Source organism: Lemur catta, chromosome 3, assembly GCF_020740605.2.
Source record: "Lemur catta isolate mLemCat1 chromosome 3, mLemCat1.pri, whole genome shotgun sequence".
Classification (NCBI taxonomy): domain Eukaryota; kingdom Metazoa; phylum Chordata; class Mammalia; order Primates; family Lemuridae; genus Lemur; species Lemur catta.
In genome coordinates, this window is record NC_059130.1 from 97,185,059 (window position 1) to 97,208,948 (window position 23,890).

General features: G+C 38.3%; 1 protein-coding gene and 1 non-coding gene across 2 annotated transcripts in view; one reads left to right on the plus strand and one right to left on the minus strand.

The window, feature by feature from the left end:
* Positions 1 to 3,591: 3,591 nt before the first annotated feature.
* The window catches only part of ZMPSTE24 (zinc metallopeptidase STE24), a 48,573-nt gene continuing 28,274 nt past the window's right edge, over positions 3,592 to 23,890 (minus strand). Inside the window, exons 8-10 of the mRNA XM_045548143.1 lie at positions 11,558 to 11,662; positions 8,506 to 8,649; positions 3,592 to 5,282 (exon numbers count right to left, since the gene is read on the minus strand). Coding sequence (XP_045404099.1) covers positions 5,058 to 5,282; positions 8,506 to 8,649; positions 11,558 to 11,662 — 474 coding nt within the window. The 3' untranslated portion in view covers positions 3,592 to 5,057. The remainder of the gene's footprint in view (positions 5,283 to 8,505; positions 8,650 to 11,557; positions 11,663 to 23,890) is intronic.
* LOC123636188 lies at positions 21,651 to 21,754 on the plus strand. The gene has a single exon (XR_006734393.1). It is a non-coding gene; the product is annotated as a U6 spliceosomal RNA (small nuclear RNA).

Sequence of the window (23,890 nt, forward strand, 5' to 3'; positions counted from 1 at the left end):
AATCTGTTCAGGACCCCACCAATCATCAAACCGGGGAGGAAAGGATGTGTGTGACTGAGGTGTGTTGCATGATGCCCCAGCATGTCCACATTATTCTCTCTACTGCCAAGAATAGGGACCTGCCCTTCGACAACTGACTCTTGGGAGGCCAAAGTCTAGTGCAACAAAAATGAAGCAGGAACTCACCTCCCCTGTTTGCAATTAGGAAAAGGGGAATTTAGGAAGCTTAACAGAAAGGGCACTGCAGCAAGACTGCCTGGCCCCTTCACAGAGGTTCGACACCCACACCGCTCCCCCAGAAAGCAGCAAGGGAGAGTCCCAAACCTGCCCTTGCTGACTCCCCTTCAAAACCTGATCTCTCTAGCAATCCTCTCTTCACCTCATTGGCCAGCTGGGTTACGAACTTTAGTTAATTTTGTGCTTATTTACATCAGAGCTATGATGGTGACTTATTAATATCAAGTACCAGTTATTGAGCTCTTATTATTATCAGGCACTGTGCTGAGCACTGCAAACATCATCTCATTCTAGCCCTACAACAGCCTTGTAAAGCAGGTATTATCAGGCCGGGCGCGGTGGCTCACGCCTGTAATCCTAGCCCTCTGGGAGGCCGAGGCGGGTGGATTGCTCGAGGTCAGGAGTTCGAGACTAGCCTGAGCGAGACCCCGTCTCTACTAAAAATAGAAATAAATTATCTGGACAACTAAAAGTATATATAGAAAAAATTAGCCGGGCATGGTGGCGCATGCCTGTAGTCCCAGCTACTCGGGAGGCTGAGGCAGTAGGATTGCTTGAGCCCAGGAGTTTGAGGTTGCTGTGAGCTAGGCTGACACCACGGCACTCATTCTAGCCCGGGCAACAAAGTGAGACTCTGTCTCAAAAAAAAAAAAAAAAGCAGGTATTATCCCCATTTGTCATGTTAAAAAATAAAACACCTCTCCCAGTCCCACTTCTGCCTCTGGCTACTATTCCCAAATTTTTGCTCCCTTTTATGGGAAAAAAGGGTTGTCTAATTTGGCTTCCAGTTCACTACACTCCTCAGATTCCTTTGCTGATTTCTCATCTCCCCAGTGTGTGAAAGCCCAACTCAGTCCTCAGACCACATCTTTTTCTCTCGTTCCTATGGTGATTTCATTTGGATTCATGCCTTTAAACTCCATCTATACATCCCCAGTCCAGACCTCCCTGCTTAACTTCATTCATTTATCCAACTGCCTACTCAACAGCTCCCCTCAGATGTCTAGTAGGCATCTCAAATTTAACATGTCCCCAAGTGAATTGCTGATCTTCCCCTCCAAACCCCTGCCCCCTGCAGCCTTTGCCATCCCAGTTAATGGCAACTCCATCCTTGCAGTTACTTAAGCCAAGTACACTGGCGTCATCCTCCACTCCTACTTTTTCTCTTGCATGCACATCTGATCCATCAGCACATCCTTCAAAATATATCCAGAACCCAACCACTTCTCACCACCTCCCGACTACCACCCCAGTCTAGCACCATTCATTATTTCTTGCCGGAAGGAGGGCAAGCACCTCGCAACCAGTCCCCTGATTTGACCCTGGCTCCTCAACATACAAGCCGGAGTGGTCCTGTTAAAACTTCAGTCAGATCATGTCACTCCTTGGCTCCAAACCCTCCAATGGCTTCCTTCCACAGTCAAGTAAAAGTCTTAGTTCTTACAACTGCCTACAAGGCCCTGTGAAATTTGCCTCCCTGCCTTTATGTCCACTACTGCCCCCTAGCACATGCCACCGCAGCCACCAGGCCCCCTGGTATTTCTCAAACACTCCAGGCTGGCTCCCTCTTGGAGGCTTTTACACTTGCTCTTCCCTCTTTCTGGGATGCTTTTCTCCCAGACTCCTGCCTAGACCATCCCCTTACTTCCTTCAGGTCTTGGTTCAAACGTTTCCTTTAGTGATGCCTTTTTGTGATCATCCTATTTAAAACGGCAACCACTCTCTGGCCCCCCACAAACACCTCAGCCCCCTTTTCCTCTAAAACATGTATCACCATTTAATATCTATTTACGATAATTTGGTTGTCTGTCTTCCCCATACTAGAATGTAAACTCCATGAGGTAGAGGATTTTTGTTCCCTGTTTACTAAAATATTCCCCAGCACCTAGAGCAGAGCTTGGTACAGAGCAGAGACAGAAGGAAAAACGTAAGCTCAGACAAGTTTCTTACTCAGATCCTCACTAGTAAGTGGTATGTTGGATCATGGAACCCTGGATCTTAGTCCTAAATGACACATTACCTATTAACAACCATCACCCAGAGAGCCAGAGGGGAGCCCTGACCTAAGGGCAGAGGCTGTTCCCTCCTTACTAGGTGTGGGCAGTCCTGGTTTCACAGGTTTTCAGAACACATGAGGGTATCTTCCTATCTGTCTCTAGCCAATCTGTTTAGGAAAGCCTCTTCCCTGGAAACCATCCTGGATAAGAGAGGAGCCCAAGTTTTCCCCTATCCATATTGTCTGAATAGGGCTATCCTGTTCCACAATGGATTATTTTTGCCTTCCCACCAAACTGTACTTAGCCTGACACACAAGTGCTTTTAAGTTACTTGCTCACATTACTGTAGTCTTAAATCAAAAGTTTTTGGATACAAGTTTTGGATTACAAATTTTCTGTAGTTTTCTTTGTATAACCCCTAGGATGGACTGTAAGGTCAAGTGGTATTTAGTAAGCTTTCTGCTAATGATGATAAAATACCCAAAACTGTCAAAGTTACATAAAGTATATATGTACAAAAATATCCAAACGATTGATGAATAAGACTAAGTAGAAGAATGCTTCCTCAGGGAGGGAATACCACAAAAAGGATTAGGGGTAACAGTGAGCACACAAAGGGGCAACCTGGGACCATTAGTGGTACTAAAACTACTGAATTGATCCCAGGAACTCTGTTCATACCCTAAACGGAGGCAGAATTTACCAGCAGCTGTCTCAGACCTCGGCAAAGGGCCAACTCGGATAAAGGCAGTATATACACACAACAGAGATTCTGCCTTGGATTCAGACATCAACCACACTGAAATTGTGCCATTTTACCCAAGGCTTTGACCTACTTGATTCTAGCCCCTATACATCTGTCAAGTATTAGGAGTGCAGAGTACCACCTTTTTCCTTCCTTGGTTGGCCCACCTACTGGTGCTCTGATTGGTCAATATCTCAGGAACCCATCAGTCTCTCTTTGGCCATCCCTATGCCTCTGCCATCCATAAACTGGGTAACTAGGTCAGTCACATATTAAAAAGCTAATTACTTTTATGTAAAGAAGACCAAAGAGGCAGCTGGAGCAGACCAGGCAAGCCCAAGACAATCTGAGGTTATAAAAATGGAGAAGGAATGATTCCAAAAGAAGCTTCTAAGGAAACACTGGCAAGAACTAGTGATGCTCTGGAGTGAATAGGAGGAAGTCACTGGAGAGGACTCTGCGTGAGGCCCAGTGATGCTGTTGACACTACTCAGCATTAGGGCTATTTCTTCATACTATTCTTCATGTGCTAGCACCCAGTTCCTCTAGGGTAATAAACACACATCTAGGTAACAAATAACACATGTTATATTAAATTAAAGACAAAGTACATAAATCTGCATTGGCAATTTTTAATGTTTCACTTGTGCAGAACTGAAATTTGTATTTAAAGGCACAGAAGGAAGGAAAGGCAGTTATCAGAGCATGAAGTCACAGATAAAGAATGCTGGATAAAAAAGTCACAGGACCGTTCCTCTTTCGCCTTAGGAAAATAAATAATGCAGTACTAAACTAGAGTTTTATATTTATTATATTTCCATGTGAAGGCATCACCCAAATGTCAGCTGAGCAAAAAGTCTTTATGGCCAAAGGTGCACAGTTGATCCCACTTTGGAATAAATGCCCAGAAGGTAAACATTATCAGTGAGTGGGACTCTAGGCACAAAATAAGTTCTCATTCAGAAAGTGAACAGAGACATGGATCAGTCAAACATACGTGTTTTAAAATTGGAAATCGTTTGTTTTAAAAGTAAATATCTGCATATCAAGAACTATAATTTTCATAAGTAGAATCAGGCCTGATTAAATAGTACTTATGACTTACCGATAAAAATTACAAAAATAAGAACTGAAACTCTTCTGTCCTTGAAAGAGATAGAAAACTATATTTTTTCCTGAATTATCATAGGAGAATCATCAGTATTTCACCCTTATGTTTCTTAAAATGTCATTTCTTCTTCTTTCCTGTTCTGCCACTTTTAACACAGAAAAATCTGTTCAATATGGCAATCTCTGCTAAATGAAAGGATGTGTTATTTATTGAATGAATGAGAAAAAGCTACAGTTTACCCCCACAATAGGAACACACCTACCAGGTGGAAAGAAAGATAAAGACTGAGATTTTTCTTAAAAACAAAAATAAAACTCAATGATTTAAAACATCCTATACATAATTTCTAATTTCAAAGTACTATTAGAAACTCCTGATCAATGTGTAGTAAGAGAGGGAACAGAGAAATTAAAATTTTGATAGAACAGTAGAGCATATTTCTAACTAATTTAAATAACATTAGCCTTACCAACTATTACCTTTCTTCTTAAAACACTGATTGGCCAGGTTCATCACAACAGCATGAAAGTAAAAAACAAATTTCAACTTAGGTATGAGTAAAATGATTTTGGACCACTGTTTCTGCCTCACAGAAAGGACTAAGAGGTGACATTCCCTCTTTTAAACATATACCCTCAAACACCTTATATGCAGATTTCATATAAGTGTATAAATAAAACAAATTCTGCATTTTCTCAAATAATTTTACAAGTTGATGCTAAATTAGATGTCAAAGATAAGATAAAACTATGCCTTTAAAAACATTAAGCCTCAAAATTTCATCCAGTGTTTAAGAAATGGATTATTAAAATCATTTTTGAAATGAGATATTAAATGTATTTAAATCTGAGCTTTTATATACTTAGTAATTTTTCTTTAAAAAAAAAGTTTAAAAACATCAAGAGCTGGAACATGCTGCCAGGACAGAAATAATTAGAAATGTCTTCAGTCACAGACCCTGCGCGTCTCAGTCTTGTTTTGTACTTTTCAAAGCTTGAAGTCTCTCTAGTAGCGGAGGATGAGAATAATGCCACATTGAAAACAACCAGTCAGAAACAGGGAATCCCAAGTTATCTTTGTTAAGTTTGATTAAAGCAGAATATAAGTCTTTAGCCTTCCCAAGTTTCTTGGCAAATGCATCAGCTTGAAACTCAAATCTGCGGCTTAGAACTGTTAGGCAAAAAGAAAGAACCTGAAAAAGTAAATGAAAGGGTTTTAATCACCATCCACCTCTTTGTTGTCACTGAAGGTTTCATAAGCTGAGAGAGCAGAGGATGTTTAGCTTAGGATAAGAGAAATGGCAGGCCAAAAGAAAGATCACTAGTATTTAGGGGACCTAGGATGACGGAATCATTATAAATTGGGCCTTTTTTTCCCAAGCAAACAGACCAGAAACAGATATACAAGTTGAGCATTCCTAATTCAAAAAGCTGAAATCTAAAATGCTCCAAAATCTGAAACTTTTTGAGCACTGACATGATGCTCAAAGGTCATGCTGAAAGGGAATGCTCACTGGAGCATTTGTGATTTCAGCTTTTTGGAGGGATGCTCAACCTGTAAATATAATGCAAATATTCCACAACCTAAAAAAATCTGAAATCCAAAACATTTCTGGTCTCAAGCATTTCAGATAAAGAATACTCAACCTGTATATCCAAATGAATGTTATCCTTACTAAAAAATACCAATTTTTGAGAATTTGCCATGTGCCATGAACTGAGCTAGGCACTTAACATATTCTCCAACAATCTCTCACTCCTGCTTTACAGATGAGAAAGGTGAAGCTCAGAGAGGTTAGATAACTTGCCGGAGGTCACACAGCTGGAAAGTGGTGGTAGGTAGTGCTGAAATTCTTGGTGACTCCACAACCAATGCATACCACCTTTCTCAGAGTCAGAGTTAAGTCATGGTAATTTATATTCAGACTCCTTTTCTTTTTAAAAAATATTCTTGATCACTTATTCACCTTTAAAGGATAATGAGTCTTCACTGGGATTATTCTAAAAAATATACCACAGCCTCCAACAGCAATCTCCCATCCAAGAACTAACCAGGCCTAACCCTGCTTAGCTTCTGAGATAAGATGAGATTGGGCACGTTCAGGGTGGTATGGCCGCAGACAACAATCTCAAAATTGAGCTTTCTAAAGTGTTGTGAGCTATGGCAGCATCACCAGAATAAGTATATGATTTCTGAAGGTTACCATTAAGAAGGGGACAAATTTCACTTGAAAATATAAATTTTGAGAGAAAAAGAACTTCTTTGTCTACTGAAGTATTGCTGGTTAAAAAGTATTATAATTGGCATAAAAAAATTTTTTTAAGGTAAAAATAAAAATCTCTTGTTTATTTGCCAGAGCAAATACACAGTTTCAAAATAAAATCTAGGAGTCCCTGGTAGCTTCTCAGATATGTTCAAAGCTAATAAATAAATTCTGCTTGAAATTCTTTTTAAATCTTGAATATACTTTTTGGGATAGAATCATTAACTGGTCCCAATCAATCAATCTCTCTCCTGATTTTAAGTCTCCCAGGCAAACTATTCTTTGATTCTCACTGTAACACATAAAAACATAAGCAGATACTAATTTGCACCTATCTGCTTTGCCGTAGATTTCCAAACTCTGTTTAATAAGGCAATTTTCCCATTTTCCTAAGGTTAATGTCTCTTTCCTTTTAGGACCTCTTAAACCCTGAATTTTTTTTTTTTTTTGAGACAGAGTTGCGTTTTGTTGCCCAGGCTAGAGTGCCACAGTATGAGTCTAGCTCACAGCAACCTCAAACTCCAGGGCTCAAGCGATCCTCCTGCCTCAGCCTTCCAAGTAGCTGGGACTACAGGCGTCACCACTGGGCCCAGCTAATATTTTCTATTTTTAGTAGAGATGGGGTCTCACTCTTGCTCAGGCTGGTCTCGAACTCCTGAGCTCAAGCGATCCTCCCGCCTTGGCCTCCCAGAGTGCTAGGATTACAGGTGTGAGGCACCATGCCCAGCCAAAACCCTGACATTAAACTTAAGATTTTCTTTTTAAATATGTAGTCTTTTTAAAACAAATCTCCTGGGTGCTCCAAGGTTTTTAAAACAGTTGCTAATATTTCTGTGAATTAATCACATTTCAAATTACTCTAGTATCCCACATATATTTAGGTATTTTTTGAAGTGAATTTAAACACTGAATATAAAGAAACAAACAGAAGAAAAAAACCCTCTGAGCAGCCAAAATAGATGCCACAAAGGAGAACCACTAGGACTACTCTCGCTTTTACTCATACGAGGACCTTTCTACTCAGTCAGAATCCAGTAATTCTTACACAATGAGTTGATTATCTGATTTCCCAGTCTATGGCAGGTTAAAGAAGAAAATTAGACAGGGATAATGAACAGAACAGGATTCATACTAATAGTAAGGATTATCAGCCTGACAGTGAGGGAAGAAACAAAAAATTAGTTGGATAAAAAAATAAATAGCGCAACTGCTTAAAAAGCAGAGCAGCTTGGTATCATTTAGTATACATAGCTCAGTATCCTTAAGGAATTCCTGAATTGCAAGATAATATATGTCAGTACTCTGCGAAATTTATTTAGTTTATAATGACAGTGCCATACAAATATGACCTATTCCCCTCCATTTTTCTTTCATGATGCCCCCACCACACACACTTTTTAAAATGGAGAAATAGGATTCATTTAGCTTGTCTTAAAATCTTAACTCTACAATCTGTCCCAAGAAGGAATCCTTCTGAATGGAGATACCTCAAGATCCCCAATATTATTTCTTAGCTTAAATTGGAAACCTTACTGAACATCATGAAGTGTTGTCATAGTGAGGTTTATTATATAATCTCATTCACCTATGTCTTGTCACACTCTGGGATACTCCTACTGAGCTATCACAGAGCAGTGGTTCTTAAACGTCATTTACTATAAAATACCCAATATTGATTTCATGGGTCCTGGATGGGGCCCCAAGGCTATTTTGGGGCAGGTGGTCATGGAACACAATCAGAGGACCATTGTCATTCAGCGTCCCTTATCAAGCCATACATACACTCAGTTAGTATTTATTGTGTCCCCTCGCAGATTTTCACCCAAGCATTGGTGAATACGGTACCTAGGACATAGCATTCCAATAGTTAATCTCCATCTAACAAGTTGTGAAGTATATTTTATATTAAGGTCTTTACCACGAAAGCCTAATTCTCTACTTATTTTTCCCTAACAGTATGCAAGCATTTACTTATGTGGGCTTAGATTTTTCTGCTACTTTCTCATACTGGCCACTAAACCAAAAGACTTTGTTTCATCTACTTGTTTAAACTATACAGTTTTGTTTATTTCTTTATTTTGACTATCCAAAGGGTTATAGATTTGAAGCAGGGAACGGCATATGTGAGATAATTTTAAAGATCATACATTACCTCATTGTACGGTAAGAAAATAAACTGGAAGATGATCAGTAGTCCAATGAGAGTGGGTTGGCTGTCATAAAAACCAAATGCAGCAAAAAGCTCCTTTCGACCAATTAATACAGCAAACAAGAAAAAACACAGGAAAGAATTCATCTAGAAAGAAGGACATGAGGATGTTAGTACACTGAGATAGGAGTCTGCCAACCTCTTCTTTGCCATCAAATTCATAAACTCCTCTTTTCTTCTCCTCAAAAAAAAAAAAAAAGAACATGAAATGTCTAAGTTATTACTATGCTGATTTTACTGTGGGATCAGTAGTACGCAAAAACGTAAAAGAAATCGTGTGATTTTAAGAAAGGTGTTAGTGTGGTCACAAAAAAAGCAATTTAAGTAGTTTTACAGTTTTATTCTCAAAAGCAAAATAAAATTTCCCCACATGTATAAGCTATATCATCTTCCATAGGGGTAGGCTTGAGTTGAGCCTCTTATAATTGAGGGTTTGAAGTAGTTAGTAGCAATGGGATAAAAAGGTAAAGTGCTAGAATGGATTCTGGCTTTGTTTTATAAGACTGTAACCAGATACAAGGCCTCCCACTTAACCTTGATACGAAAGCTCCAAAGCAACAGCCTTCCCTTGAATTCTCTTTAGGACCACTGGAGCTGACCTTTCTAGATATGTCAAAGAAAAAGGCAGATCTATTTTTATCAACAAATGAGAGAGGGAAAAAAAAAATCAAAAACCTATACCAAAATACAACCCCTTGGAGGAAAGTTGGAGAACAAATACCATCCTTTTCCCTTAGTAGATTAGGACCTTGGAGGCCACATATACCGTATTTAAGTCTGTTGCTCCAAACCATTTACCAGGTGCCAGCTTAGAATGGGGCTCAGAGCATAAGCGGGCTTGCCAGCTGCTCCAGGACAAAGTGCAAGCGGCTCTGCCCCTCACCCTCATAACTCAGTGGATCCAGTATGACAAGCTCCGACAGAAAACTCACAATGAAGACTTCTAGACTTATAATCTATGCATCCATTTTTATCATGTAACAGTTGTCTTTTTGAAAAGTAACTTGTGGTTTGCTACTAGGCCCTACTAGAGACTGAATTCCTGGTCATGGGATACCATGATCCTGCAACCCAAGCCATTCCTCCTAAATTGGATGCTATGTTGATCTGCCTAGCCAGGAAACTGGTATGCCTAGAAGCACTCCATCATCAAATACACACGGTACATACAGGAGTGGAAATGAAGCAAGTCATGAAGGCAGAAGTTAAATAAGCCAGTGGCTCATATTCTAGTATGACACTCTGCCAACCCACAATCAACTCTTACTCATGGGAGTTCCCTATAATCATTTAATTGAGGAGGAAAAAAATTAGAGCCTATTTTACAAATAACTTAATACTGGCACCAGCTGAAAGCAAATTGCTGCGCCATTGCAGTGCCACTCAGGGATGGTCTTGGAAGGCAGTGGGGAAGGGGAATACACTTAATGAGAGGAACTTTAAGTGGTATATCTCACTGTCCACTCAGCCTGGGAGGGGAGAGGGCCTGAGGCAAGGATATGTATATATTAATACTAATTCGTTGGCAGTGAGCAAATAATGGTTTGGCTGGATAATCAGGGAGATTTGGAGAAGAGGTGTATGGAAAACTTCCAAAATTAGCTGAGAGTTTGATTTTAAGAGTCCCATGATAGAGGAGGCTCTTGATGATGAAGTGGGAAGGCAGTTGCTCTGTGGAGGTCAGCCAGGAGGTCAGCTAGCCCTTCTCCACTGCTGCTCTGTAACTTGGTCAAGGGCTCATGAACAGAGTGGCCAAGATTACAGAGATGGAGTTAATACATTAGTCAGCAACACAGACATCCCCACAACTGGCTCCTGCCGAGCACCCAATCTGTCAGAAGAGGCAACCAGCCCTGATGAGGTCCCACATCTCAGGGACCAGCCTATCATGGCAGGCTGATTCCATTGGAACCCTTCCTTTGTGAAAGGGGCAGTGATTTTCCTTAATAGAGTGAAGATTCAATTTGAACTTGGATTTTGACTTATTTAATATCTTACTGCCACATATCCATACAAAATAGCTTCAAGCCAAGAAACTCACTTTTATGACTAAAGATGTAAGATGACAGGAAAGTGCCCACAGGGGTTCACAAGCCTTCCCACATAATCCATCACCCAGAACCAGCTGGCCTTTGGAAAGGTGTGAAGACTCACTTAAGACTCAGTTAAGGCCACATATGCTCAACCAATCAACAAGATATAGTGTTATTTCACCCACAGACTGAAAATCTGTTGGTTTAGAGGTATTAATACCCAGAGGAAGAATGTTACTGGAATTGTTTTCTTCTTTATATTTTCTATAATTTTCAATGAATATATAATTACTTTTAATTCAGAAAAAAGTTTTTTAAAAAGTATTTTAATGTCCAAGTTATCTAGGCTTGCTCCTTTTGATCTTTATAGCTATTGTATCTGAGTGACTCTGGAGGTGATGATGATGATGGTGGTAACAATAAACATTTATATAGCACTTACCACATTTCAGGTACTACTCCAAGCTCTTTGCATGCATTAACTCATTTAATTCTTCATCAGTCCCATGAGATATTATTATTCAGTGAGGAACTTGCCGGAGGTCACACAGAACAAGGTCAGGGAGCTGTGATGCGAAGCCAGGTAGCCTGGCTATGGAGTCTGTCTTAACCTCTCTAATATATGACTTCTCATGCCCACCATACTTCCAATTTGACTACCATGCCATAAAAAAAGAACTTCATGCCTGTACCCCAGCACTTTGGGAGGCCAAGGCGGGGAGGATTGCTTGAGCTTAAGAGTTCAAGACCTCATCTCTACAAAAAATTTAAAAATTAGCCAGGTATGGTGGCACGCACCTATAGTCCCAGCTATTTGGGAGGCTGAGGCAGGAGGATCACTTGAGTCCAGGCGTTTGAGGCTGCAGTGAGCTATAATCACGCCACTGCACTCCAGCCCGGGCAACAGAGCAAGACCTCATCTCTTAAAACAATAATAATAATAATTGTCACTCCAAACTTACCTGGCTAATAACGATATTTTTGACTGTGTGTCCCAACTTCCAATGCCCCAGTTCATGGCCTAGTACAGCAAGCACCTCCTCATTTTTACATCCTTGTTTCTTATTCTGAATCAAAGAACAAATGGAAAATAAATTATGGAGAACCTTCAAAAAGTTTATACCTTTTAACTTAGTAATACCCTTTCGTAGATTCTAACTTAAAGAAACAGTCAGACTTTTGTCCAAAACTATTCATTCTCTTAACAAAGCATTCCCTGAACCACCACTCCACGTAAGACACTGGGTTAAGCACTGAAGATAGAATCGGGAACGAGACAGATATTCCCAGACTATATAAGGCATACAGTACAGACTAATTTAGATTGGGAGAAAAACTGGAAGAAATATAAAGCTTTATCAATAGGACAATCATTAAATCATGATAAAGTCATATGAAAGGCATATTATAAACCCATTAGAAATTTTGTTTTCAAAGATTATGTTTTGACATGAAAAATTGCTCATAGATAGATAAATCAAACAACAGTTATGTTACAGACCCATTAGAAATGTTTTCAAAGATTATGTTCTGACATGGGAAAATGGTTTATTAGGTGAAGAAAGCAGGAAACAAACTAAAAATATATAGTATGATTCTAATTATGAAAAAATGTGAATGTGTATGTAAAAATACACAAACATAGAAAACAGACTGGAAGTATATAAAAATGTTAACAGTAGTTATCTCTATATGGTAGGACTACAGTGATGTTAACTATTTTATATCTTTCCTGTTTTCCAAACTATAAATGAGCAAATATCACTCATAACTCAAAAAATACATCATGAGCTGACATTTAAAAAATTGAGACTTCCAAGTTAAGATATCAAAAAGAACATTCGGGCTGGGTGTGGTGGCTCATGCCTGTAATCCTAGCACAATGGGAGGCCGAGGCGGGGTGGATCGCTTGAGCTCAGGAGTTCAAGACCAGCCTGAGCAAGAGCGAGACCCCATCTCTACTAAAAATAGAAAGAAATTATCTGGCCAACTAAAATATATATATAGAAAAAATTAGCCGGGCATGGTTGCGCATGCCTGTTAGTCCCAGCTACTCAGGAGGCTGAGGCAGTAGGATGGCTGAAGCCCAGGAGTTTGAGGTTGCTGTGAGCTAGGCTGACGCCACGGCACTCACTCTAGCCCGGGCAACAGAGTAAAACTCTGTCCCAAAAAAAAAAAAAAAGAACATTCGCATCTAATTTAGTCAAGAGATTTATTTATAAAAGATACAAACACACAGGATGAGGAAAACAGGAGAGGTGAAAACAGCAACATTTTGGAAGCAGGAAAGCAGATGGACAAATGATAATGGACTAAGCAGATCAAAGGCATAAGCCATCAGTGGAAAAAATGAAGAACCAGCCTGATCTATACTGTCAAGTCTTCAAAGGGCTTGGAAATAACAGCACCAGATACCTTTGGAACAGGGGGGAAAGGGAGGAGGTAGCTAAAATAAGAATTATATGAGACTGTTTGAGAAATGGTTAAAGCTCCAGATTCCTTCTCTAATTCCATTCCAATAGGCAACTGCTCTTCCCCATCCTAGAAGGAGCCTGAAAGTTTAATCTCTCAGGAGAAGGCAAAGGAAGAGGACCTTTCAAGTGGGGATTCGACATTGCTGAGGGCCAGTGTACACTAGCAACATATCATGTATATGTTATGCTGCATACTGAGGACTTCCTCTCTCAACCCAGGCCTCTCCTCACACTTGGCTCCCAGAAGACTACCCTCCAGGCAGAGGACTAGAAGAGGACTCCTTGGGAACTCTGACCACCCCACCAGGAAACACATAAAAGTACTAACACCAGGTGTTTCCCCAACAAAAAGCCCACATAGGCCACCCTACAGTGAAGCTCAAAATTAATAAGCCTTACTTACAGGTTCAGAGATTCCAATCAGGTTTTTAGTCCCAACCTCTTCTTAAGGAACAGATAACCAAGGATTATCAGATATATGAGGTAAGCTGTTAAGATGGAAGATAAGATCTAGAAAAAAAGCAACATGGAATAAGCAGAAACTATGTAAGGAGAAAGGTTAGAAAGATAAAATATTGCCCCCATGGGAAAACAAGAGATGTTGTAAAAATGGAAAATACAAAGAAAAAAGATTCTTAGAAATCAAAGCTTAGAAGATGATCAGGGAATCTTCCAGAAAGTAAAACAAAGAGATTTTAAAAAATGGAAAACAGGGGAGAAAAGATAGGAAAGTTCAGTATAAGAAATTCAATACTTGAGAAATAGGAACTCTGAAAAGAGAGAATAGAAAAAATAGAGAGGAGAAAATAATCAACAAAATAATTCCAGAAAGTTTCTTAGAACCAAAGGACCTCAATTTCCAGACTAAAAGGGCCTAGTGCATATATCCAGCACAATGAATGAAAACAAACCCCCACCAAAGCATGGGAAATTTCAGAACACTGAGAGAGAGAAAGGATCCAACAAGCTTCCACAGAAGAGCAAAACCTAGGTAACATATAAAGGACCAGTAATCTGAATGTCTTAGATACTTCATCAGCAATGTTGGAATCAAGCAGGCAATGGAACAATGCCCTCACAATGCATCCCAGTCTAACTTGCAAGCCAGAATGACACAAAAATGAGGATGCTTTAAGTGTATGAACTCAAAAACTTTACCTACTATGCAATCTTTCTCAGGAAGGTACTGAAAGATATTCTCTACCAAAATGAAGGAGTAAATTAAGGAACAAAAAGTCATGGAATACTTAACACAGGAGATCTAATATAAGAGAGAAGGGAAAGAAATTTCTAGGGTGATAGCTATATACCACATAGAAAGGGTAACCCATTCAAATTCAAAAAAGACTCAGACAGTCTGTGAGGGCTGCCATCATCACACTCCCTCTGTTACTGTACCATCTTTTTAACCTAATGAAATTAGTGGAAGATGTATGCCACCAAGAGAAGGAAGGAAATCAACATGGCTCCCACTTAGAAGAAAGGCAAATGGAATATCAAAGATGGCCACAAAAGGAAATTTAATATGAGAACTGTACAGCAGGACTTCAGAAAACCACTTCAAAGATAAAAAGAATAGAGACCTTAGGGTACGAGAGCAATGAGGGGGACTAAAGCTGATAAGGTGGATGACGCATTAATAATTAACCTTGGAGAAAACTATACTGAGAGATTCTGGAAGTTATGAGAAGAATTATCCAAAAGATACAAAGAAAATTAAGCACTTTAAAAAAAAAAAAGCAATTATTAAGCAAGAGGGAAAAAAGGTAAGGAAGGCATGCTCAGCAGTGAATAATAACTGCATAGGTAAGACAATGCAAACACTGAATACTGATTAAACCAAGAATCATAACATGATTACACTGAAAGAACTGGGGAAAGAGAAAGCAGAGCAGACGTTAGGACAAGAGAGTTAAATCCTCATCTACCATGACTGAAAACCAATAATGTTAACAGATAGTAGGTACATATATTACTTAGAAATAGGGAAATGTGTAAATGTCTGAAGCAGCAGCTAACATAGTTGAAATCTGTGGAGAGATGGGACTAGTGGGGTGAGAAGCAGAGGAAAGGAAAGCATAGGAAAGCAAAGGAAAATTATTTGAAATTTTAAACAAGATGCTTGTTAAAATTTACTGGAGCTTTGCTTCTCTTAATTTTAGCATAACCTCTCGAACCAATATTATATAAAATGATAATCTCATATATATATATTTTTCAACACATACGAAGACTAGGCCAGGAAAAAATTTAAGAATAACAAAAAAGTTGCTAACATTTATTAAACAATAATGATGTACCACTCCCTGTGTGACTACTTGTCTCTTTATACATCACAACCACTATATGAGATAAGAACTCTTATCTCACTTCACAGATGAGAAAATCTAGGCACAGAGAAGTTAACTAATTTGATTATTGCCACATAGTCAATAACTGGAAAATTTGGGATTTAAGGCCAAGTAGTCTGCTAGAGACCTGCACTTTCAATTTTTACACAAACTATGAAGGTAAAGGTAAATTATTCAACATTAATCAATCATATGAAATAAATAATTTTAGTTGGCACATGTTATCATTTGCATATTATTACTGTACTGCAAAATAATTTAACATAAATGATAGTCATAAAAATGATGAAGTATAACATTTATAAATCTAAGTAAAATTGTTTTCATTTATACACTTTCTAGATTTCAATGTAATGTCAAGATACAATGAACAATTTAATCTTGTGCACACATTTTCACTCACTCAGCCACACACAGGCACACACACATACATACACATATACCTGGACACCTGCCTCTGGCAATATTACTCACTAGATAATCTGGAAAACTCTCAAACAACTAAAAATGCTAAACAACTTATAACAAATATCCTTTTAAACATAAGAGTTTAAAATAAAGAAAAGTCAAAGTTAAAGAGCTGAAATTCAGATCCCTTGCATAAATCCATGAAGGGCTATACTCTGAGTTAAAGAGTGGGCTAGAAAAAAAAAACATGCTGGCAAAATAACCCATTTGGATCGAGTCTCATCTAAAGTGGTAAAAATCTATGAAAATTCAAAATCATTATCTGCATGGTCCAGAAAACTCCAAACTGAAATATTAAAGTGCTTCCAGTTTGGTAGCACCTGGGACAATTGACAGAAGTAAATGTAAATCTTCTGTGGAAGATTGTACCCTAAACACAGGCCCCTCAAAATTCCTAAAGATTAAGATCAGTGACAAATTATGAGCTTATAATAAAAATTACCAAATACTTCAGAAAACAAGCCACAATGAGTAAAAGTTGGTGGAAATAATAAAGAGCAGTATTAGCTCCATAAGACTTTGGATAATGGAATTATCAGATTCAGAATATAAAATAAGTATGCTTTATACAAACAAGAGAACTAAAATCATAAGGAAGGAACAAGAGACTACTTCACTAGATTGATGTGAGAAAGAATCAAAGAGAAATTTAAAATTAAAACATAATGGGGCCGGGCGCAGTGGCTCACACCTGTAATCCTAGCACTCTGGGAGGCTGAGGTGGGTGGATTGTTTGAGCTCAGGAGTTCGAGACCAGCCTGAGCAAGAGCAAGACCCCTGTCTCTACTGAAAAATAGAAAGAAATTATATGGACAACTAAAAACATATATAGAAAAAAATTAGCTAGGCATGGTGGCGCGTTCCTGTATTCCCAGCTACTCGGGAGGCTGAGGCAGTAGGGTCGCTTGAGCCCAGGAGTTTGAGGTTGCTGTGAGCTAGGCTGTCGCCATGGCACTCTAGCCAGGGCAACAGAGTGAGACTCTGTCTCAAAAAAAAAAAAACCATAATGGGCCTACAAGGTGTAATCCCAGTGACTTGGGAGGCTGAAGTAGGAGGATTGCTTGAGTCCAGGAGTTTGAGACCAGCCTGGGCAACACAGTGAGACCCTGTCTCTAAAAAAAATTTGTTTTTTAATCAGCCAGGGCATGCCCATAGTCGCAGCCACTCAGGGTGCTGAGGCAGGAGGATCATTTGAGCCCAGGAGTTCAAGGCTACAGGCAACTATGACTGAGTCACCGCACTTCAGCCTGATGACAGAGCGAGACTCCATCTCAGAAACAAAAACAAAAGGAACCCACACATAGTGGACTGGCTAAAGAACAGATTAAATATAGCTAAAGAAAGAATCAGTGAACTGGAATGGAGAGCTAAAGAAATTATAGAAGGCAGCTTTGCTATATAAAGAGATGGAAAATATAAAAGAGTAGTTACCGCCTGTGAGAGACAAATGAGATGGAATAACATTCATCTAATTGGAATTCCAGAAAGATGAGAATGAGAGAGAAGCTATACTCAAAGACACAATGGCTGAGTATTTTCAAAACTTCAGGAAAGACATGAATCCTTTGATTTAGGAACCACAATATTCCCAAGTAAGATTGAGATCAAGAAGTCCATACCTGCAGAACACCAAAATCAAAGAGAAATCTTAAAAGCAATCAGAGAAAACTAAAAAGAAAAAATAAGCTCACAGCAGACTTTCGCCAGTAACAAAGAGAAATAGCTATTAATTCTGAATTGACATCCAAGAATAAAAGTAAAATAAAAACAAAACCAGAATTTTCCAAAGAAATTTCTAAAGCATAAACTTCTGGAAGAAGTTGTAATTTGAATAAGGAATGTTAAGCAAAGAAACAGGTAAGCATATGAGTGAATCTAAATAATGACTATATAGGTTGGGCGCAGTGGCTCACGCCTGTAATCCTAGCACTCTGGGAGGCCAAGGCGGGAGGATCGCTCAAGGTCAGGAGTTCGAGACCAGCCTGAGCAAGAGCAAGACCCTGTCTCTACTAAAAGTAGAAAGAAATGATCTGGACAGCTAAAAATATATATAGAAAAAATTAGCTGGGCATGGTGGCACATGCCTGTAGTCCCAACTACTCGGGAGGCTGAGGCAGGAGGATTGCTTGAGCCCAGGAGTCTGAGGTTGCTGTCAGCTAGGCTGATGCCATGGTACTCTAGCCTGGGCAACAGAGTCAGACTCTGTCTCAAAAAAAAAAAAAAAAAAATAGACTGTGTAAAACAACAATACGATTATTTCAGAGATAAAAAATGAACATGGTAAGACTATAATACAAGATGAAAGGGATCATAGTGTTTAAGGTCCCTGGATTGTTCTAGAAATAGTGAAGATATTGTATATTTTAAGATTTTTAGTTATGTAGGCATGCTTAATTTTTAGCAGCAATCATTAAAAGAATAATATAAGACCAACAAAAACATGAATAACAACTCAAATGGAAATTTTTAAAAATCCTCTATCAGTTCTTTTAAAAAAAGCAGGAAGGTGTATGTATATGTGTTAGAGTGAGAAGAAGGGGAGGGTAGCATATGAAAAAGATAGGAAAACAACCACAAAGGGCATAAAATAATATGGTAGAAATAATTCCAAATATGTCGGTAATCATAACACATATAAATGAACCAAGCCTATTAAAAAAGAGTAACTATCATTAAAAGTAAAAGGATGGGCTGGGCGCGGTGGCTCACGCCTGTAATCCTAGCACTCTGGGAGGCCGAGGCGGGTGGATTGCTCAAGGTCAGGGTTCGAGACCAGCCTCAGCAAGAGCGAGACCCCGTCTCTACTAAAAATAGAAAGAAATTATATGGACAGCAAAAAATATATATAGAAAAAATTAGCTGGGCATGGTGGCTCACACCTGTAGTCCCAGCTACTCGGGAGGCTGAGGCAGTAGGATTGTTTAACCCCAGGAGTTTGAGGTTGCTGTGAGCTAGGCTGATGCCACGGCACTCACTCTAGCCTGGGCAACAGAGCGAGACTCTGTCTCAAAAAAAAAAAAAGGATGAATTAGATAGTTATTTGGAGATGGTTGTACAACTTTGAGAATGTATAATACTAAAAATCACTGAATTGTACACTTTAAAATGGTTAAGAGGGGCCAGGTGTGGTGGCTCACACCTGTATTCCCAACACTTTGGGGGCCTAAGGCAGAAGGGTCGCTTGAGGCCAGAAGTTCAAGATCAGCCTGATCATAATCACGAGATCCTATCTCTACAAAAACTAAAAAAAGTAGCTGCGCGGGCTGGTACGTGCCTCTAGTCCTAACTAATAGGGAGGCCGAGCCAGGAGGATCTCTTGAGCCAAGGTATTGGAGGATGCAGTAAGCTGTGTGATTATGTCACTGCACTCCAGTCTGGATGGCAGAGAAAAACTGTCTAAAAAAAAAAAAAAAAAAAAAAGGTTAAGATGGTGAATTTTACATTATGTGTATTTTATCTGAATAACTTTTTTTAAAAAGTAAAAGGATGATATCTAGCTAACATTAACCAAAAGAAAGCTGAGACTGAGATAGCTGTATTAATATCAGACAAAATCAATATAAATGCAAAAAGTATTATTAAAGAAGGCCACAACACAATGGTAAAAAGTTCAAGTTACCAGGACACATTAATTCTAAATTTATATGTACTTAATACTATAACCTCAGAACATATTAATTCAAAATTGTCAGATTTGAAAAGAAAACTTGATAAATCTATCTTAATAGGATGTTAACATAGCCCCCTCAATAACTGAAACATACAAATAAAGTATCAATAAATATTTGAATAAAATAATAAGGTTGATCTACTGGGCACATATAGTATCCTGCAACAATTAGAGAACATATCTCCTAGAAAGTGAAGGCTAAAGGTTTTGAAATAAACTTCAGCTACTTAAAAAGGCAAATTAAAAAAAAAAAAGATGAACACAGAATTGATTTTGTTTTATAAAGCTTAGAAAAATGTAGCCTAATGGGAACACAGGCAGAACGATTTATTGGAATCTAGACATTCTACCACGTTTTCCCTCCTTCACTAATTCCTCATCTTTAAGGAAAATGACCATGGAAAGGGAAGCCAGGTATACGCATTAGAATGAGGGATAGATTACAATAATTTGCAATATAGGATTGATATTTATTATCTCTTTTCTTTTTGAATTTTAGAGTTTGGGTTACAGTATATTTGGTAGAGAAAGAAAAGAATCAGATAACCTCATACCTAAGATATTCACACTTACCTCTACCTTCAAGGAATGGTCATTAAAAAGGATTGCACTAGCCAGGCATGGTGGCCTGCACTGTGGCTCATGCCTGTAATCCTAGCACTCTGGGAGGCTGAGGTGAGAGGATTGCTTGAGCTCAGGAGTTTGAGACCAGCCTGAGTAAAAGCAAGACCCCATCTCTACTAAAAATAGAAAAATTAGCCAGGTGTGGTAGCACGCACCTGTAGTCCCAACTACTCGGAAGGCTGAGGCAGGAGGATCATTTGAGCACAGGAGTTTGAGATTGCAGTGAGCTATGACTGAGCCACTGCACTCCAGCCTGCATGACTCTAGCCTAGGTGACAAGAGTGAGACTCTGTCTCAAAAAAATAAAAATGATTGCACCAATTTATAGACATCTACTCTAAGGGGAAAATTAAGAAGTGCAACTGAAGGATTACATACAGGAATATTTTTAACAGCAAAAAATTGGAAACAATCTGTATATTCAACAAGAGAAAATGATGAAAAAAATGATAGCTTAGAAAGACTAGAAATATATCCAGTAAGATGTTTGTGGTTTGTTGGATCATGGATGATTTTTGTTACTAATGTTTTCTAACTTTTCTATTATTATAGTAATAGGCAACAATATAGCTGTTTTTGTTCAATAATAGTGATAACAGCTTCCATTTATTAATGGCCTATATACCAGACACTGTATATATTAGATATTTTACATACAGTTCATTAATCTTCATCACTATAATGCAGGTATTATTAGCTTCATTTTATATAAACTAATGTGGTCCCTAGCCTCCTGTTTTTACCAGTTACCTGCTTTCCAATATGAATTATAAATTCTTTTATAAAACAACCAATTCTCTATCGTTCAGCATAGGTTCTGGTCTCTTGGTTTGATGTCTGGGTTTAAAAAGCTATTTAGAATAGCACAGGAGGCCAGATGCAGTAGCTCACACTTGTAATCCCAGCACTTTGGGAGGCTGAGGCAGGAAGATCACTTGAGGCCAGGAGTCTGAGACCAGCCTTGGCAACATAGTAAGATACTGTCTCTACAAAAAAATTAAAAAATTAGCTGGGTGTGGTGGCATACACCTGTAGTCCCAGCTATTCAGGAGGCTGAAGCAGGAGGATCACCTTGAGCCCAGGAGATTGAGGCTACAGCGAGCTGCACCCTGGCCTGGGTGACAGAGTGAGATAGATCCTCTTAAAAAATACAAAAGAAAGAAAAGAAATTAAAATGTCTTGCTAGTAAATACTAGGTAAAAGAGTAAAACCCACCTCTCTGGAGCCTGTGTTCTTTCTATTATATTTATCAACTGGGAAGACTTTCACATAATCCTTGCACTTGCTGGAGAAATACTTGTTGTCTTCTATAAAAGGGCAGCTTTTATATACAGCTTTTATATATTTTTGATTGTTCCTTTTACTTAAATTGCTTTTGAGACAGGTTGTTCCAATTATTATATTTGTCTTCTGAAGGGTAAATTCCAGACAGTATGCTTCCTAGGTATCTTTTAAAATGTAATAGCCAGTGCTTGCTTCAGCAGCACAAACACTAAAATTGGAACAACACAGAGATTAGCATGGCCCCTGCACAGGGATGACATGCAAATTTGTGAAGCATTCCATTAAAAAAAAAATGTAATAGCCATTATAGAGACATTCATTGAAATGTTAATAGTAGTTATTTTTAAGGGGAGGAATTTCAGATAACTTTAGTTTTTCTCTTTAAATTTTTGTTAAAAATGAAATGCTTCATCTTCTCTACATTATCCAGGCTTAAAACTATCTTTGCATCCCCCACTACACTGTACATAGTAGGCATTCAGTAGCAAGTGCTGAATAAATCAGTTTCCTAAACTTCTGCCACATCTGTGCACTTTCCACATGATTATTTATTTAATATCTTTCTTTAACCAATTCACTTTTTAAAACTTAGCCTTATCCTAAATGACAATGCACATACATGAAATCACAAGTTTGATATGCCTGTTCTATCTTTTTCCTAATATACATTAATAAATATATAACTATCCAAATTTAAAATACTGACATATTACCTAAAATTATTTAACCAGCTACACACACCAGAAATAAATATAATTAATATCGTTGAGTCAGTTTTTGACCTACTCCTTATATCAATCACCTAATACTGTCATTCATCACTTAACAATGGGCATGCGTTTTGAAAAGTTTGTCTTTAGACAATTTAGTAACTGTGTGAACATCATAGAGTGTACTGTCACAAACCTAGATGGTCTAGCCTACTACACACCGATGCTATATGGTATGGCCTATTACTCCTAGGCTACAAACCTATACAGCATGTTACTGTACTGAATACTGTAGGCAACTGTAATACAATGGTAAGCATTTGTGTATCTAAACATAGGAAAGGTACAGTAAAAATACAGTATTATAATTTTATGGGACCACATGTAATTCATCATTGACCAAAATGTCATGTGGCACACAACTGTTGTTTAAATCCATCCTTTACTATGACTTTTGCACTTATTCTGGGTTCTCATTCTAGTGTAGGCCCTCATTGTTTCATCCTTATCTTGGTTATCTTGATGCAATAGGCCCCTAGAAGTCTCCCTGCCTCCAATCTTTGCTCTATCCTATATTCTGCCACCAAATTTTAATTTTCCTAAAACAAGCTTTGGCCTCTACCCAAATCAATCAATCTAAACTTTTCAGGCCACTGGAAACAACCACTCAATGTCTTCAGGAAAAAGTATTCCACAAACTGGTCCTGGCCTTCCTTCCTATCCCCATCTATAAGAATCCATTTAATCATTAGTACACAAAGGTGTTGTGTACTTTGTCTCTACAGGTTCATTCATTCCGTATCTTCAACCTGAAAAGCCCCATCCTCAAGTCAAAATTCTACCTGGAAAAAAAAAAAAAACTAACTCATTCAAATAGCCTCTCTTCTAAGATACCCATCTGACCATTAGAATCTGCACACTATTTCAGCCACTCATGATATTTACCATATCCTAGTAAACTATGGGCTGTCTCCTCTACTACAGGTTCATTAGGGTAGGACTGTGTCTAATGTATCTTGTGTAACTTGTATTTAGATGCTACAGTATTTGTAGTTAACCAATGAAATAAAGCAGGCTCTTCAAGAGGCCAGCAAAATAAGCCAAACCCCATTTAACATACTTCAAAGGACCACTCAATTGTTTTTGTAGCCAAAAAAAAAAAAAACCTATTCTCATAGATAGATATTAATGATCTGTAATTTTATTACTTGCTTGTAATCAATGGACCACTAGCTAACATCTAGGTTTAGCTATAATGTAATCCACTCCCTGTATGTGGATGCCTCTTAAGTAGATTGACTTGCTGAACTTGCAGGATTACCCAGTGTTATCACTGGGTTACCCTTTCTGGACTTCAGTTTTCCTATCTATAAGATGACCTTAAGATCTCTTCCTAGCTTAAAATTCTGTGGCTCTAGATCAGACCAAAGTGACTTTTATTCTAATATCCTAATTGGCAGAATAACTCTACTGGCAAAAATAAATACAATCAAAGGATTAACCTTCTCCCAATGCTACTTAATCCCTTCACAGAATTTTGTTTCATCTACATATTTAATACAGGCAAGGACTTTACTATTAATAGATCATATTTTTAGGGTAAAAACAGACGCTCAAATGATAATTTTTTTTTGTACTTAAATATAAAAAATACAAGGTATTTCACATATATTATTTCATTTAATCTTCACAACCCTAAAAGGTAGGCATTTTT